Source organism: Anticarsia gemmatalis, chromosome 13 (assembly GCF_050436995.1).
Source record: "Anticarsia gemmatalis isolate Benzon Research Colony breed Stoneville strain chromosome 13, ilAntGemm2 primary, whole genome shotgun sequence".
Taxonomy (NCBI): Eukaryota; Metazoa; Arthropoda; class Insecta; order Lepidoptera; family Erebidae; genus Anticarsia; species Anticarsia gemmatalis.
This window is the reverse complement of record NC_134757.1, coordinates 893524-913445: the sequence shown is the minus strand read 5'-3', so window position 1 is coordinate 913445 and position 19922 is coordinate 893524. Positions and strand designations below refer to the sequence as shown.

At 33.5% G+C, this 19922-nt stretch overlaps 1 protein-coding gene across 1 annotated transcript in view; it reads right to left on the bottom strand.

The window, feature by feature from the left end:
• hfw (leucine-rich repeat domain-containing protein hfw) overlaps positions 1–19706 on the bottom strand; it is a 34352-nt gene extending 14646 nt beyond the window's left edge. Inside the window, exon 1 of the mRNA XM_076121486.1 lies at positions 19183–19706. Within this exon, the coding sequence (XP_075977601.1) occupies positions 19183–19212 (30 nt within the window). The 5' untranslated portion in view covers positions 19213–19706. The remainder of the gene's footprint in view (positions 1–19182) is intronic.
• Positions 19707–19922: the final 216 nt, after the last annotated feature.

The following is a 19922-nucleotide window of genomic DNA, read 5'->3' as shown; positions in this document are numbered from 1 at the left end:
CACAGTAGGTACAGGGTACAGACATACAGACGGACGCTCAATTATTCAATATGTCACTTCCTTATAAGAACAAAGACGAATGTAGCTCTTGACTCATGATCTTCAAATACAAGAGAACTTTACTACTGGTATTCTTGAAGGGACAGGTTAAAACTTGAAACTATAGTTAGATATATATACGTTGTTAGTATCTGATAGGTTAAGCAACCTTTAACTAGTTTTGGTTTTTGATGGGTGGCCGCTTGTATTTAAAAATAATGTTTAACCACCAGTAACCAGTTACTCGTCTTGAAATATCGAAAGAATATTTTTGTATAGAATTACGATATACTGACGTCACAGTTTCGTTGGTTTCAATAGAGTGCCTAAACTAAAATGTTTCAGTCTGTAATTATTACAGTTTCAACATTATTTACACAAAAAATTCTACTCTGAGCATTTTAAATACCTTTGACGAGAACAAGTTTAATATTTTTTTGCTAACCCAGTTTACTCAATTATTGCCAAATACATTCATAAGGGCTTCAAATAAAATTTTATAATAACCTAGAAATCACAATGATCGATCAGAAATATTGTTCTCTCGTCACTATGTGTTATTTACTACATATATTACCCATACATTATATGGTACACTTATCTTATCTGAATGATGAGTGTATTGGTAATATTTGAACGACTTCATCCACGGATTAGGGTTACAGATCTCATGAGTTATAAGCTGACATATAGACAGATATATTTGAGTTTTATCTATATTGATCGTTTACGGACAGACTACTGGACCGATTTAGATAAGTGCTTTAGTTTGTTCTTCGTGTAACGTGTTAATCATTATTATCTAGGAGAAAAAACAATGTGTAGCGTAGTGACTTTCAAATAGTTGTCAACTGAGATACGTGATAGTCCTGCTTACACTTCGTAAGACTTTACACTTCTTTTGGGGTTATAACTTAGTTATCTTATTTAATAATGTAATGTTTGTGCATTCGTCCTTAAAATGTCGTCCGTATTATCCTAGGTTATAACTTATTATGTACTAAATAGCTTAAAAATATATTCAGCAGTTTTTGCGTGAAACTTTTGCTTTTATATTAGTAAAGTTTTAAATATCTGTAGATCTATATGAACGCAACATACATAATATTACGAGTTAGTACGAACTTGGCCAGGAATAGACAAATAAATCGCTGTCGTAAGTGTCTTCAAGGTTTGTGCTACTACACGATATAAGATTCACTCAGAAATAGTTTAGTTTTGAATGATTTTTTTTTTATTTAAAAAAGACAACTCCCGCATTAAGAATTGCTCTTGTGTCGCGGGGACTTTTACAAACATACAAACAACGGACACAAAGCACAACCAGACCCGAAACAATTATTTGTGGATCGCACAAATAATTGTCCCGTGTGGGAATCGAACCCACGACCTCCCGACACAGTGGTATCGGCGTGGTGACCTAAACCACTGCGCTACGGAGGCAGTCCATAATAAATTATAAATCTTAAATTAATAGTAATTGCATCGTGATTTATAACTTAAGAGAAACAAAACTAGATTTAAAGAAATAGCATTTCATAATTTCATTTTGGAGTTGACTTGTTTATGGCAGAAGAGCCTTGTAATTAGAATTCGGTAGTTCAAGACTCGATTAGGTTTTCAGTTAAAAACGGTTGGTTAAACTGATTGTATACTAGGTAGTTAAACCTGTAATAAATAGGACTAGACACTCTAACATTTATACAAAAATAGGTTATTACTAAGTTTATAATAATTTGGTTAGTAATACGATGAAACAAATATACAAATTATACAAGTGCATTTTAAAGTCCTGGTATTCGAACCTGAGACCTCAAAGCCACGGACAAGGCCGGTCATAACACCCATTAAATGTATTCAATGAGAGGGCATCAAGTTATTTTCCTGTTTTTACTTCAAAATATGTTATTGAGTTCACCTTATTCAGTATAGGTCAGTGGTTTACTTCCGTACACATTAAATTGCATTAAAATCACGTAAAAAATCAGTATATTTTTGGCTCTGAATTTAAAGTATATTCTTTTAATTGTTTTACATATGAACGAATTGCTTCAATGAAATACCTATCACTAATTAGAATACACACATTTAAGAATTAATTATCTCTCTGCCCTTTAACTCCTTGTTTGATCTCTCTGTCTCTTTGATCTTCAACTATTTCTAAGCAAAATTTCATGAAAATTGGGTAAGTAGTTTAGCTGTGAAACCATAACAGTCAACAGGTAAACATTATTATTCATTATTCCATTAATTTTCAATCTTTCTTTTTTTAATCCCTAAACTACAGAATCGTGGACGTTTCAGAAACGAAAGTCTTTTTGAGTCTGCAAAATTACTGTTTTCTTTTCTCTCAATAGGAGATATGAAACTAGAATTGAACCTATCTATCTTTAAACCTAGTTAACAAGTAGCCAGTATCTGTCAGTAAGGTAGTAACAAAGTTGACGAAACGTTGATTGTGATGCGTGTAACGTATTATAAGTAGTGAGTACATAGTATAGATTGTTGGACTACAACACAGCACATATAAACAGCTTACTTATAAAATACCCACACATAGACAATATCGATTATTTCAAAACAGTTTAGAAGTGCGGTGTGCATAATAAGTGATCAATATGATGATACGATCAATAGGTTGTGTGTATGTATGTTAATATCTATCTACAGAACTGAGGCGCAGTTTTGTCTAGCTAGTCTTCATAGAAGCGTAACATTACGCGATATTATTTTCCATAGGGAAGTATATGTATAGAAATAAGTTTATTCTTACTAGAGATGCCCATTTGAGGAGTGTGTTTTTTCGTTTTTTTATTGGTAGCTTAATAAGAATTTATCATTCTTAACCTAGACATTGAACCCGAAAACTATTTGCGCACAAAACTTTAAACAACTATTTAAAGCTTATTTGCTTGAACAAGAATCAAACTGGAGTCTTAATGATTTTTATTACCGTTATGCAAATATTCAATAAATTACTTAGGTACTTCTTCTTCGATCTGTGGGTTAAGCAACACTTGGTGCGGTCATTCCATAGATGGGTGACCGCTTAGTGGTATTGAACTGGGCCACTCCGTGCTTCGGAGGGCACGTAAAAAGTCGGTCCCGGTTTTTGTAAATCAACAAAACAGTCGTTAAGCCACGTCAAAGGCCTTCGGGCGGGTGGAACAATTTTGACTCTAGGTTGACCACTAACCATACGATAAGAAGAAGAATTTTTATTTTTTTCTTAATTTGATTTCTTGAAATAAACACTTATATTCAATGGAATATTACCTACAGTTACAAATTATATGCAATATAAACATAATGTCTGATAAAAACTATTTATAAGTTCTTACGTACATACATTATGTATTTAGTATTAAAACATCACTTATTTAATCCTGAAACACATAACTATACTATATACTAACTAAATATGAATACACGTAGCTACATACAACTATCGTTATATAAAAATGGAGAGTTTGTTTGTTTGAGCGCTGTTATCTAGAGAACTACTATACTGATTTGAGCAAATACTTGTGGCCACAAGACAAAGAAAAAATCAAGTGCGGGATTGGTTCCTACCTTCGGGTATTAATCAGAAAATTCCTTGACCAAGAATCCCAAACGCTCCTAAGCAAAATATTAATTTAAAGCCAACCCGAGATTCGAACCCGAGACTATTGCCTGAAGACAATGTATAATATCTACATTTATGAGGACACATTCATTCTCACCCATTCTCATTTATCATATTGGCTAACATTACGCTGTAACAAGAGCTAAATAATCACTACAAATGTGAGCGAAACTGCGAAGCACAATTTGTATCATAAGTTTATCAAACACGGTTTACTGTTCCCGAGATTGCACAGAACAAACATGCGAACAGCCTTGGAGTCTGTATTTGTACTCAGATAACTAAATACTCACTGAAAATAGAATCAGTTTTGTTTGCTTGTTATTTAGGTATTACGACATACTGGGAAAGATTGTAACAGGGTAGTATTAACTTGTTTGTACGGCTGTGTGAGCATTTCTATTAAACTGCTGAACAGTTTCTAACTAGACACAAGGTTAACTTTAGCATCTTTGTGCTTCTATGGCACTTTTACCGACAAACTATTAAGAAAAGGACAAATTATTATGTTTTATTTAAGGTATAATAAAATAAAATAAATAAATTTAAATTTAACTCATTACTGTCCCACTGCTGGGCACGGGTCTCCTCCCGTAATGAGGGAGGGGTTAGGTCTTGAGTCCACCACGCTGGCCAAGTGCGGGTTGGGGACTTTGCATGCCCTCAATAAATGTATTAAACAAATTTTAGGCATGCAAGGTTTCCTCACGATGTTTTCCTTCACCGTTGCTTAAGGTATAATACTCTATTAAATTCTAACTTTACATAAATTAATAGATTTTCAAAAGAACAGATTTTATTCGACGTAAATGTTGTACATACGTACTGTTTAAAAACATACAACTACTAAATGATATGCCAGTCACAATAACTATAATATCAGTAGCTAGAAAAGGTAAAATTTACTTTACAAGGCAGAGTTTTCAAAGTCGACAGTATATCTATATCTATACTAATATTATAAAGCTAAAGAATTTGTTTGTTTGTTTGTTTGAGCGCGCTATCTCAGGAACTACTGGTCTGATTTGAAAAATTCTTTCAGTGTTAGATAGCCCATTTATCAAGGAAGGCTATAGGCTATATATCATCGCGCTACAACCAATAGGAGCAGAGAAACAGAAAAATATGTTACAAAAACGGGGAAATTTTTGACCCATTCTCTCTTCGCGCGGGTCAGCTAGTAATATATAAAAGCACTCTAATAAAAACCTCTCAAGTATTTTTCCATAACCAAAACACACCCTAAATCCCCAACGACAGTAGGTAACTCCCCACCCTCGATTGTCCAAACAGACTGGACAAACAATTGGACTCACGCGGTGTTACTGACAAACAATTTATGGTGTTGACCACCCATGGATTCAAGACCTTTGGGTGAAAAACTACGGTATTGTGAGCTAATAAGAGAAACTACTCAAGACTAAATATGGGTTTTAGGTGCTTTAATTGAGTCTACAAAGTTGGCTAGTTTATAGTCTGACTTGGTAGAGCTATGTGGGCAAGGTTTACGACTGTCGTAGGTATACAAAATTTACCCCCGATTTCTGAGGTACATTAAACAGTAGTTTATCTATTCAATAGCGTTTTAACAGTGGCCTCCCTGATAAAGCTACTTTATATTAGAACTACGCTGAATTCTTAATTATGATCAAAATAAATCTTGTGTAAATTAATTCAAGAATGTTCTTTCATTAAATACTACTCTTTCTAATTGGAACGAACCAACCAAGCAATTCAGAATTTGGGACAGAAAGAAATAAATAGATATCATTTAAACCAGGAATTAAATCCGTCAAATATTGTAATCTTTTACCGCATTCGCTATCAAAAAAGCAGACAAATTCAACTTTTAAAATACTAAAGTTAGAACAAATATATAATCGACATAAATCAGACCAAAATAAACACAATTTAAACAGCAAAAAACACCAATATCTTTGTCTCTACAATAAAAAGTGACCATTAACACAATAAAATTTAATTTGATCACACCACCCACTTTAAATCGTACAAAAAATTTATGAAAAAAATCTACTAAACGATTTGAACCTCCAACTAATAAGAAAAAAATTTATGAAAAAGTGTACGAAAAAATGTATGGAAAAAATGACATAGTAACAGGTCAGTTTGTTATCAATAAAAAACTAAGGTTATTGAACTTTGTTACTTTAGTTTTTTGTGAACATCATTCGATCGACTAAACAAAGACTTTGGTTTTGCTCGATTTTGGTTTTCAATTTTGAAAGTGGCTGAATCAAAAAAGTTCTGCCTACGTTTTTGTCAATGTTACGTGCACAATTAAACGAACGAACGAACGAAGAACCTCCTTCTTTTTTAAAGTCGGTATAACAAAACAAAATATTTTATAAGCTCTTTACTTTCCTAAGAACAACAATTTTAAAATCCAACAGCAAGCCAACAGGTATTATATAAACTATATTGTAGGTATTAACACCTCAAAAAGAGCAACACGGTGCAAAAAACACTTTAAACCTAATAAAATGACTAAGAACCAAAACCGCAATTCACAAAGAGGTACCCTACAATCATATCATAAATTATGCTCAATCATCTCCATAAATCTCGCCCAACTCCTAACCAAATACAAACCGATCGAGTAATTTCGGCATATTTGCACGACAGACAAACATACTTCCTTTAATCCGAGAAGATGTTGAATCATTAATTCTTATAATTATTACGTCATTTGAAAAGAAAAAACACTTCAATGGACGTGGGAAATAAAATTAATTATTTACTGTTCGACAATACTGAGACTTATTGTACAACCGACGCCATTTTCTATATTTTAGATAGGCAAAAGTGATAGAATTTAGGCTACTCTTGAGTCAGACTTATAAATCTTCTTCCCCTCATTCTATAAATCATGTTTCTAAGAAAATACACTTTCTTCTACAAAATAATTCTAGTGCCAGAATTTGCGCCCAAAATCAAAATTCTGCATCAAATTGACCAATGAGTTCGGTACATGATGTATCCTGGCCGATAAGAAGATTTCACTTATAAAAGAAAAATACTGCACAGTAATCTACTTCGTGCACAACACAGAGGTAAAGTCTCTCTTCTATTAGTCATAGAGCCAAGTGGAACGGTATCCGCAGCGACTAGCGATATATCAAGCGCAGGATAGGAGGCATTTTCTGCTTAAAAGATACTGGTTTGTTAAGTGAATTTTTAGTGGTAGAGCGAAATTATAATAATTGTAATGACTATCATACGTCAATATATGACCTAAGTGAATAAATAATTTGATTTGGTTTAGAGATTTCGTTGTTTAGCAATTATATAGAGCGAATTATTCATTCTTGCTGACTAATACGAGGGCGTGTCGTTTGACAAAGACGTAAATATTTTGCTTTTTGTAAACAAACGATTGTAATTCTATACGAGACGACACAACGACAGGCGTAACGTAATTTGATAGCAAGGACTTAGTATTACGCAGTATTACCACAATATTACTACAAGCTTCTAAACGCTGTAGAAATAGATATCTATTGAAAAAAGCCCTATGTTACTTATAGATAATGCAGTTTTTTACTTCTTTTTTATCTTATACTTATCCCACGTTAAGTTTAATAAAGGGTATGTAATTACAGAGTATTTTCAAATTTAACACACACCTATTTACATTACGTTGGGATAAGTCGGCACTTTTCGTTTTTCTTCTCAAAATATGACTTCTAGTGATTTGGCTGATGTTTTTACAACCGACAGCCTTCCTGACATAAACCTTGCTTGGGCATGGTAATGCAGTTTTCTTGTAGCAGGAAAATTAAAAATCTGACAAATTCTGATCTGAGTAGAATAACTTAAGCGGTGATTTGTAAAGTCAAGACAAATAAAATCAAACGACGCTGTGTGAAAATTGTTATGATATTCCCGAAAATTAGTCCTTATGAACAAACTGACGCACTTCACTTCTTTTAAATGGTAAAACAACCAGTTTTTAAAACGTGCGTTCAAAATACAGCTTGGACTTTGGAACTTTATAACACTATTGTGTTTTGACAAAGCTGACGAGCTTTGTATTTTTTGTAGTAGGTTCTAGAATATAGAACATATAGAATATTGACATTCAAAGTCGATTGTTGTCTTTTTGAATAGGAGGGCTTATTTATAACTAATTTGAAGCCTTGAACATTCAATTATACTAAAATAGGAAGAGATTCTATAAGGCCTGATCGGTACTCTATTATTGGGATTGGAAAATCGAAGTTTAATTTAAACTTTTTTACCCTCTTATCCATAAACATACTTAAACCTATTTTAGTTAAAACACTACTAAAATGTGTTTCTCTTTTTAATTTCGCTAAGGAGTGAAAGAAACAAAACTCTTTATAAGACTTTCATAACTTCAAATATTTTTATGAATAAGAGGGTTATTGTTTATTCGACATTTAAGACCCGTTGCATTATAATATTATTAGATGCCGCCCGCGACTTCGTTCGCGTGAATACCCTTCCCGTGTAAACCCCTCAGGAATCCCGGGATAAAAAGTAGCTTTTGTGTTATTTTGGGTCTTCAGCTACCTATACACGAAATTTCATCGTATTCGGTACAGTAGTCTTTGCGTGAAAGAGTAACAAACAACCATCCATACATTGTCACAAACGCATTTTCGCATTTATAATATCAGTAGGATAGTAGGAACTAGGATAGTTAGATGTGTACAAGCCGCGAGAGTTAAAAATCACTTCTAGTAGTTCACATACTAGTAAGAAAAACATATAATCGTTCAGGGAAATCATTCGCACACATAAACCTATTAGTCATAAGGAAGTTTCTTAGAAATAGGACCACGTACACCGCGGCACTGCAGCACTGGTAACAGGACAATAATGTATTGTATTCTATTAATAAATCATAAGTAATGATGATTTATAACTTTATTAATGTCAGTTGTATACAAGTATTCCGGTATTGTGTCTTATTATTATAAATTATTAAAGATTTCCTAACGTTCCAGTTGCAGTACTTTTTTTTCAACCTATTTCACTGCTGAGCAAGAGAGGTTAGAACTTGAATCAACCATGTTGGCCAAGTGCGTGTTGAGGACGTCGAATACCTTCAAAAATGTTTTAAACAAATTTTAGGGATGCTCTCATCACGATGTAGAATGACTAAATGCTAAATTGATCACCCCTGCTATACTTTAAAAGACTATACTTTCAGGTCACACATACATTGTAAGAAATCGAACAACTGTTGTTAGGTGAATATAAAAAGCAAATGATACATTCGATCATTGTTAATAAAGAACAGTTACTAACTACATTTCTAAGCTTTAATGCTGTCAAACTTTATGCTACTATTGTCAGTCTAATTTCAACATTTTAATTTGATTCCCTGCCTACTCGATTGATAACTTGCATGGAAAGTTATCACTACTTTTTTCCCCTGCACGACACTGGCTTCATTCATTACTTAATTTAAGGCTTTACCCACCCTTATTTAAAATCAATAAAACTCCCCTAAGTTTAAGCATGCCTTGTTTAATCAATTACTTTCGCGGCACGGCATATTTGCATGCCGTATGTCACTACAAAATTGAAATGAATGAAATCGAGACTGTTTATCTTTGCAATTAGATACTAAGTAATCTCTAAGTGTAATAGTCAATATTATTTGATGCTTCATAGTATGAATAAACTTAAATAATAACTTATGAGTAGGAGTGAATATGAAACCGTTTCCTAGCTTAAGTTAGCTGCATTAGGCAGTGCTAATATTGTTTTTATTCGCTCTACATTTCTCGTACTGGATTAAGTTATCTGTGAATGTAAAAATGTTAGCAATAGGGTGAAGAATTGATTTTCCCACCAAAATTTATGTTTATTACACAATTATGTTTAGTCAGTTCTTTTTGTACTTAGTGGTTGAAAATTATATAACAGTAACATTGTCGCATTTTTCAAAAAAAAAACTTGGTTATATATAAATCTAAATACCTTGAAAACTAGAGCTATTTCGTCATTACTCATATCGTTTACCTTTACAAAAACAATAAATAACAATCAACAATTCCTCAAAACTAGGTTGCATTAACTAATAAGCATAAATAAGCACAGAGTCATCAAGTACTGCGATGTCCGCGCCGTTTCCTCTATATTACAATGTTCCACACGTCTGCAAATGTGTGGGGTCACGCTCTTACACGTGGAAAACAAACAAACGTTTTATATTGTTTGTAAAACTTATGGTGCAGTTTAGTGTTTCTAAAAAAGTAGGCCAGAATTCATCCCTTAAAAATGATTGTTTTTAGTAGCCATGATTTTAATTTAAATCTTTATATTTTCCACTTAAAAAGCTTAAGTTTTACTGCTACGCGCTTTTATAGACCCGATTGAAAAATTGATAGTGTGATAGCTTATATTTGGGGAAGGACATAGCCAACTACTTTTTATCAAAATACAGGTGTAGCCACAAACAAAAGCTAGTTATAAACTCGAAAGTAAAAGACTATCTGTCACGCTTGCACGGCTAAACTTTGAACCAATAAGATAAAGATTGACAAGACCATAGCCTTTATCCCAAAGACATCGGGCTTTATTTTGCATACACAAGCCTGCCTTCTAACAGCAGTATCTATTAATTAAGCTTGTAACTAATTACTGACGGTCAAAATATTCAAGTACAATTTTGTACTGAATCCAATTACACATTTTTTGCACTAAGCGATCTGCATACTACATGTTAATCAGAATATAACTGACACTAAGTAGACATGAACATTATAAAACAAAATACTAGTTGATACCGTTATGTAAAATTACTTGTAGCTTAAGGCTATATAATATCTATTTTGAACTACTTTTAAGCTTCTCAAAAAAGTCTTAACTGTTATTATCGATTAACCGTTTGATGGCATGCGTTTGCTTTTTTTGGTTAGTGGTTAACTGAATGTCTAACTTTGGTTGTTTTAACTTTGGCTAACACAGTATATTTTATTAACCGCTTATTTTTTTTTATTAAATCACGTTTGTTACCAGAAGATGATAGGTTTAGATAAATGCACACAATTTTCGCTCTATGCAAAATAATAAAAAGTGGACAAACTAATAGCCAATGAGCAAGCCTGTAACCTAACTGTAGGCTATTTTTAAGAACATTTCTTTAGAAATTGGAAAAGCCAAGTATCAGTTTGTCCGCCTCCAAAATCGATCTTCAGGACTGTACTGTCATTCCTTCTAATCGGTTCAACAGTTCGAAAAGCAGAACTCATAGCTACTTAGCTACTTTCGCATTACCGACAATTGTATCGACTATCAAGTTCACCTTCACTAAAGAGATTGTCAGAGATATGAAAACGATCAACACTGACTTGCATATCATCGGGAATCCCGCTAGATCAACGACCTACTGAAGGGCGTCATGGTGTGTTGTACACGTGCCACTATTGTACTACTAATAGCTGGCTCGTGCGACTTTAATTCTCAACAAAATAATAGCCTATATTTGACCCTCGATCTTAGAGTTCAATTGTCAAAAGGAAAATCGTTGCACTCCTAAAAACAACATTTAATTTATTATAAGACCTATAGATACTTAATTTTGAAAGAAAAAAGTCCTGTAAAAGAGCTGCTAACAGCAGCTGTCAGTAGTCATCAGTTGTGCAGGATCTTTTAACTCAGAAAACCTTTTTATGCAGACGCACTAGTTAGATTATATGCAAGGACCTACGGGCATAAGTATCTTTAAAATGTTCACCACAATCTCCCACAGAATCACTCTATCCCTCTCTCTCTTACTTGAAAGTGTTTCATTGCAAATATGTTCATCTCTGTCTAACAGTAGTCGTGTAACTGATAGGTCCCGATTGAATTATATCGTTAAACGCATAATCGTGTCAGAGGCGCACCCGGCTCAATTAAATCGTTTGAACGTCGTTCACTGTATAATATAATGATGTACAACATGCATGTAATAGATCTATAGTGAATTTATGCTTGGTTCTTGTTCTGTTTATTTATTTATTTACTACCTACGTCTATTAACAAAAATGGCTAAAAGTTTAAGCTCTACTCATTGGCTCTACCTTCGGAAACGACGGTTTCTTAACGACAACTATAATTCTTTAATAACTTAACCTAAATCTATCCCTCGTTAAGAAGGAGACCCTTGCCCAGCAGTGGGACAGTAATGGCTTGAAAAAATATTTACTGGGTGAGGAGAGTTTAATAACACGCTGGTCAAGGAGAAGTTACTACTAATCGTAATTGACCCAAATCTATAATTTCATATTTATTTACCAAACTAGTGAGCATTCATACCTACACCTTCGGATGCAAAAGATATTATATTTGGTGGTGGTTGGTTGGTAAAAATGGTGATTAATCTACCTAATTATTTGTACGTCAATCGTCTCGCGGCAAGCCGTGGCATCTAATTGATACGCGCGCATCTGTGTGACACGTTTTAGGTCAACCATTATATCTTAGCGGTAATCTTGTGTAACTATGTATACATATACATATGTACTACGGTTATTATACAATATGGACGCAAGTTTTGAGGAAAAACTAGCGTTTTATTCTGTTGCAATGTGGCCATGTGTATGGTGTTTAATTATATAGGTACCTGTGACTGAATGGTAGTTTTATAGAAATTATTTTGTGAATGGTGTAAGAAAGTATATTATTTGTTTATTTCGACTATTAAGACTGAAGATGAAGACTATTGATTAGTTGCGATAATAAAGTGTAAATAAATCATTTTTTGTAATCAATTGATATAACATTAACTAATTTTGCATGTTATTGATTTTGCTACTGAACCTTACAAACTTACGTCGCCTCATTTATATTCAGATATCTTTGTTTATCCTGTCTAATGTCAAAAAATATGGAAATATTATATAAAATACTCGAAGCCACTAAACGTTTTTAGTAAACAAAACAATAATGAAGTATCGCTTATCATCGCGTCAAAGGTCAATCATCTAACTCGATTGTGTCACTTGTTCATAATTGTGTGCCACGCGGCGTGCGCCGGCGCATCGTTACAATACAATATAATTGACTTACCGTTCAGATTAATGCGTTTACACATCTTTGTAATTGTTTAGTGATTTGGTATTTTATTATATTGATGTTGCAACTATATTTATTGCTATAGAAAATGCAGCTTTTTCTTTTTCTTTAGTTTTAACTCATTCTGTCTTACAACATTATTTTATAAATTTGACCTTTTCTATCTGTTTGTAGAATGGGTGATCTTCGCTAGGAGAAGCTGCCTGAGGAAAGCCGAAGACAATGCTCAATGGCGTACGATTGGGTAGACATATATTATGTCCAGCTCAGCATTGAACTAACTAACTTACCGATGATGATGGCGAATCTGTTCTGCTGCGGATCAAGAGTCTCCTATCGAATAAGGGGTGAATAGGGCTAAAGTGAACCATGCTGGCTAAATGCGAAGAAGACTTTAGTTCCCTTCAAGAATCTCTCACAAATGCATTACATTACGCTACAATTTACGTGGAAGCCGAAATTTAAATAGATGAGAGGAAGCCTGCATGTTTGTGAGCCCATCATAATATTATAAATCTGTATGGAATTCATCTACCCGCATAAAACGACAATAATGACACTCTTGCTCTACAATTCAGATACATTTTTGACATTTAACTACAAAATAAATTAATATAAAAGTGATATAATATTTACACTAACTGTTGAAAGAACTTGTAGATAAATGACAGCTGGTGATATTTCTTATCTAAAAGAACATGTTCCTATGCAAAATGTACACCACGACAATATTTTATTGCTGCACGACTATCTAGAACTTATAATCTATAGCAAAACGAGTGTTAGCCCGCAGCCGAATTCAATAACATATCATCAGTAAACGATAACAATCGATCATCAATCGGCAAGTAAAGCAAATCTTAAAGCAGCTCTATCGGGGTTTATTCCCTTGGTTATAGTTCAATAGAGTTAACAGTTTCTACAGTAAATTGTAAACGTTTTCTTTGATTTTGAATTTGACGGTTATGTGCATTGTAAAAGATCTTCGAGCAACCTAAAGAGACCACAATACTCGGACGTCAGGTTCTCTATTTAACACCATTAATGCCCGGTTTCTGAGTACATTTAGCGATAGTTTGTCTATTCAATATCGTTTTTTTTTTGTATGAGTTTATACGCTATTGAATAGATAAACTACCGCTAAATGTACCTCAGAAACTGGGGGTAAAACGGGGAACCATTTAAGCAAGAGATCATTTCTAATTGTCGTTCTTGTATTGGATTTAAACAATGAATGTTTGTAACAGGCATCTATCACTGTCGACCATAAATGACCAACAAATCCTACTCACTTTTGAAAATGATTTTACTTTATTCCAAATTCTAACTTTGCAAGTACTTAATAAATATTCAAGACAGTTTTCCTTCGCAACGCGCGCACATTTTCTCAGAGAAAGCGAACAGGTTTAGCGGTTTTCTAAATAAATAACCGTTCGTAATTCACATTGGTTATATTTGTGTAACTACGTGTAACGTAGTAACTTCTAATTTTGTTATTTGAAACTAGATTATAGTGAAAAACTACAGGAAAAGTTATCTAATATTATAAATATTTCGGAAAGGAGTATCGTGTTTATAACATAGGTAACTGGGTTGTAGACGTCCGATGGGCAGTTGCTCTACGTAAATTACTGGTATTCAGCTACACCCGGTGAGACTGGAAGCCAATCAACATAGTTGGAAAAAGAATAGGCTGATGTTGATGATGATAGTGGATAGCTACATTTTCGGTTTATAAATGATACTGTTAAAAACTATTTTCCTTTTATAAAACGTATATTCTAAGATTTACATCGCTGACATGGACTTCTGTCTTTCTGATCAGACCTTAACATTACAGCAGATGCCTAGGTTCAATCTTATTTACCTTGCGCCTGAAATAGGCTTAGAATAAAAGCAACTAATGATAATTTAGATGTAAAGAATAACCAGCATTCAGTGGTACAAGTAGGGCGCAGATTGCGCGTTATCGTGCGCACAAATAACGCGGAACAACGATAAAACGTACAGATATGTTCTGTACTCAACATTTATTTTGCGCTCGATTTAAATAGAACTACATTCTTTATTTCATGCTTATTGAAATATATGAGTGAGTGCTTTGGTTAGGTTCCAGTCAAAACATTCATGCTATTATGACAAATAGGAAAGTTATGCCGTTTTTCTTCTGTTTGTTTTGCTTTTTATAAACTGCTGAACCAATCTAATAGATGTTTGACGTTACTATAGCATAAACATATCTCGGGGAAAGCAAATATTTAGCGGTAATTTTTCACAAAAAGTAAGACTTAACGACAAGTGTTACACGGCCAGTGTTAGTAAGACTGAATATCACAGCAATTCAAAGCATGTTTGACGAAAATTTAAAATGTATATCTTCGTTTACATGATATTAAAATAAAACCCACCCTGGAACTCTACAACCATCAGTGAGAGATCATTTAAATCGGACTGATAGTTTCTGACCTTAGTACTTTCAAACAAAAACAGCATTTTAGGAATTGTAAAATAAGTACTTACTAGCTGTGGTATATATTATAGAAAGAATAGCTATTTTTTATAGTTAGAATTTGCCTGTCTATCACTATGGCAACAAGATTACAAGACAGATTAATATACACATGTACACATGTTTAACAAAATAATCGAGTAATCCCGCATGTGACAAATCTTCCCGTTTATATTTAGCATGTTTGTGTGTTGACCTGAGCAGTGACGTCATTATACAGCGACCAGCGTGTTTGTTGACACACCGTAAGATAACAATATTTTATATAGATTTCTGACTAATATGAAACAGAATATCAAATTGAAGTCTTAAAATAATATTGTGTTTGTTAATCATTTGCGTAAAGAGTGAATTTCTTGCTAGCTCTTCTTATAAGACTATATGTTTCCAAGCTAGTGGTTAATTCAGTAAATTTAAACGACTATCATAAGAGTTAACGTTGGACCTAGATGAATAAATGATTTGATTTTTATTTATTATGTGTCTTTTTTTTCAAATTCTGGTGAAGTTATTGTAGCGCCAGGAGGATATTCGGCCAAGGCGGCTAGTTTCAACACTCAGGCCAGTCGCGCAAGAGTTTTTTCATAGTGGCTAAGTGTGTGTAGTTCTTTGAATTTATTGTAAGAGTATTGGTGTTAAAATCTTAAAAAAGCGTTGCAAAATGTCAAAATATACTGAGGCTTAAAGATAGTCCATAACCATTAAGGTAGTTCTACTGATTCACAATATTTAAGAGTGAAAATTCTGTTATCTGTAGGCTATATTTACGCTTTTCTACGGAGTTTAATATGACATATTAAATTTCTTCTAACTATTTATTTATTAGTCGTACATTGTACATTGCTGTATCATAATGTTGTATCATATTTTATAGTATTTGTATGACCAATAGCTAGACTATTAACAATATCAACTTTCCTGATACGCTGTTATATTTAAAACTTTACCTTGCACCATTTTTTAATTCACTATTAAACTAGTGGGAAGGAAAAATAATGAGTACGATTCACAAACATTGGCATAGTCCTGCGCCGCGGCTCATCCTGTTATATTTAGAATAATTACAATGAAATGACGTCACTATTGTGTATACGCTCAATGACACGGCGCTTTGTGGTCAAAACTATTGTTCATAGGACATGCTTTGAATCGAAACATTGTTAGAGTTTAATTACTGAATGCATTGTTTTAATTGAAATTCATATTGTGTGATTTTGTATGAATGTATCTGATTTTGGAGGTATTTAGATAGGTTGTCAGCCAGCGGTATTTAACCCACTTTTGATTATGCTTTTAATGGCGTAGTTTGTAGTAATTAAATTGGTCTTTTCACTACCTATAATGTCGACAATGATCTTTAGAAAGGTACGTGAACAAGTTACTGGACCATCATTTTTCATTTTTTTTTTGCTGGGCAAGTTCTCCTCCCGGAATGAGGGAGGGGTTGGGTCTTGAGTCACCACGCTGGCCAAGTGTCGACCAAGACAGCAAAATTACATAGATTTTGGGTAGTTTCAACAAAAACTGGCCAGTGGCCACTAAGTTATTTTGATGGCAGTTATTCCGAGCAGTATTCGGCTTAGGTAACTGCATCATATTATCTTATTAGCCAAAGACGCAGGATGCTGTTGTTAACCGGCGGATATGTTCTTAGACCTTGTCGAGAGGACCATAATCATTGAGTTGAATACTGCTGTTAAATATAGGTAAGTATGGATTCTAGGCAAGAGAATAAAGTGGCAGCGGCAATTGGCATACTTTATTTACTGCTTATCAGAATTTACAAGGAGTGACTGAGATTTGCTATTTATTTTGTGTATCCCTAATTCTCTATAAATATTATGCTTTAGTTAGTATGTATTTCGGTCTGTTCGCTTTCACAGCTTAACTGCTGAACCGATGACAATACAAATAAAATATATAGACTTGTATTTAATTCAGGCACTTCGAAAGTCTCGTTCAAGAATCAACCCTAGAATCTCTCTTATTTCTAAAGAGGATTTAGGTAAGCGTTGATTTATTGCTTCTTTGCAGAAGATTGAAAGGTAGAAGGTAGAAAGAGTGCACTTTCGTTGGTACTTCTACTTATGTTTCATAAACCAAATTATCCTTTAAAAATCCTTTAGTAGCCCGCAGTCAGAACACTAAGGTCAGATTATTCGAGGTTCATATTGGGGTCATCGAGTTGGTGAGTCGTCCAGTAATCCAGTTGACAAGTTGATAGCTCTATTACGGGGCAAGAGGTTTATTATAGCTGTCTGGGGACCACAATAGGTCACAGTGTAAAATTCCACTGGTATAAATCTTAGAAGCTATGGGTAATACACCATGCTCGGCTTCAACTGTGAAAATGATGGCAGGTAGTTAAAACAACAGCCTGTATAAATTCGAAATTTTATGGTGATGAAAGTACATTTGTTACTCTTTCACGCAAATAACTGCTAAATGAATTTTGACGAAATTTTGGAAAGTTTATAATTTGGATTAACACGTGGAATACTTTTAACCCCGAGAAATATTTACAGTAACATTTTAGGGATACAGACATTACCATAGTCATTATAAAATCATTCCACGGTTAGAAAACAACATGCTTAAGTCCAGTATTCTGACAGTCATATTCCTAAGTGTACGTTCTTAGTCAAAACAAGTTGAATCATACTTATTTCATTCTAATTCAAATCTTTAGGCTAAAATGCGGTTTTATTTAGGTCCTTACAAACCAACTGAAGTCCTTGAATACTCAATTATTTCAATAACAGGAAATCTTGATACATAAGTTTAGCTAAAGCCAGTAATAGTGGCAATAAGGACTAACCATAGGCATAAAGTTCTACTACAATACTCTTTGTATAGCCTGAAGTAGACCATAAACTAAATGATGCACTGTCAATTTAATGGCGGTAAATAAAAAAAGAAACGAATAAATAAACAAGTTGTTTGTTGTTTTATTACAGGAATTATTATGACGAATCGATGTTCTTTTGTTTTAATATGTAGGTTATTTGTTTGCAAAATGGTCAATATCAATACACAGGAATACGAAAATTCTTGTAAAAATGTTTTGTGTGACCCATCATATTTTAATACATAAAATCACCTTTTTCCCATAGGGTTAGGCAGACACCAAATAATATTATTTTTAGTAGGTAGGTAGGTATATAAGTTAGAATTCATCATTTAGTATCTTACTTATTTTCATTTATGAAAATATGCTTTATAAAAATAAACGCAGATATAATATTTTAAAGATTTCTCTCGTTAATTAACAATATAAATTTAGATTGTATTTAAATAATAAAAATAAACGGTAGCAGAGCATCTAGGTCAAATGAAATCATAGAACAGACTGTAATGTAATTTATTAATACAGAATAGAAATATTTTATCCCGGTTATTTGTAAGATTAATTATTAATATACTGTAATTTAGGAAAGCGCCTAGCCTTTACCTACATATTACTCAAAATTAATTATTATAGTCGAAAATCTTTCGTATTTTCCTCAAACGTGTCGTAAAATTCTAGTTTGTTCGTGAAAATCGTTGAGCCGACATTCTAGTCGATGCCGATGTGTAGTGTCGAATGCAAATGTTGCAAGAATCGAGTGCATTTGACTGTGGCATAGATATAACAAACCACGATTTAACACCTACCTACATACTATAAAGATTACATTATAATCTATCATAATATTGCCTTACAATATCTTTATTATTCCAAATAATATTGCTTTAATACTCGATCGCTCGCAATAATATTGAACGACAAATTTAAAGTTTCTTTTGGACCCATGCCAACTCTTTGTTTGACGGTAACGAGGAAAATATTTGATAATACCTGGCTATTTATATTTGCTTGATCATTGCATTTTTTTCAGGAAAAATATTACTGAATTAGATATTAAATATTTTTAAGGAAAATTATATAAATATTAAATGACTAATTACTCACTTCAATAAACGAAAACTTCCCGTTAATCATGTTCACAATTAAAAACACTGCTATTTGTAAACACTGCACATAATCTTGTTAAAATAACTAACTTTCGTCCATTATTGGAATCTAAAATATGTCGGGTTTGCGCGCCATCGTCCGCCCGATCGCATTTTACGTTTGTCGAAGAAAAAAAAACACGCACAACGCACTGCACTCCGTAAAAATTAACTTTCAAAACAGTTCACACACTCGTTACCACGAAACAAACAGCGATTCAAAGAGAATCTAATTCGGAGCGACATCAACTTGGCAAAACTACACACAAAAGTAAACTATTCAGTTACATATTTCTAACTATAAGCATAGCGCGATATCGCTTCGCGGTTGTGCGAGCGAGACAAAACACAAAACGTTGCACCACCACAATGTATTAGAACGAGACGTCACTAGTTTGGATGTACTGCTTCGGTATCCGGTATTCCCGTTTGAGATTTTTGTGTTGAGAGGTGTAGGTTTGATAACGTGCGCCTTGTCGGTCGTCGCTGTGGTCAATGCGTCGAAACGACTGACCTTTATAAAGATAATACTGCACTTTACCTATATTAAAACGCAATTACTCAAATTGCAGCTGTTTAATAGCAATTCTCCTACGTTAATGTACAATTTCTAATTCTGATTGGAGGAAAAAAGAGGAATGTAGAAGTGAAAGTCGAAGTTTTTCGAATTTCGCGCTCCATTAGATAGTTATTTAGTCC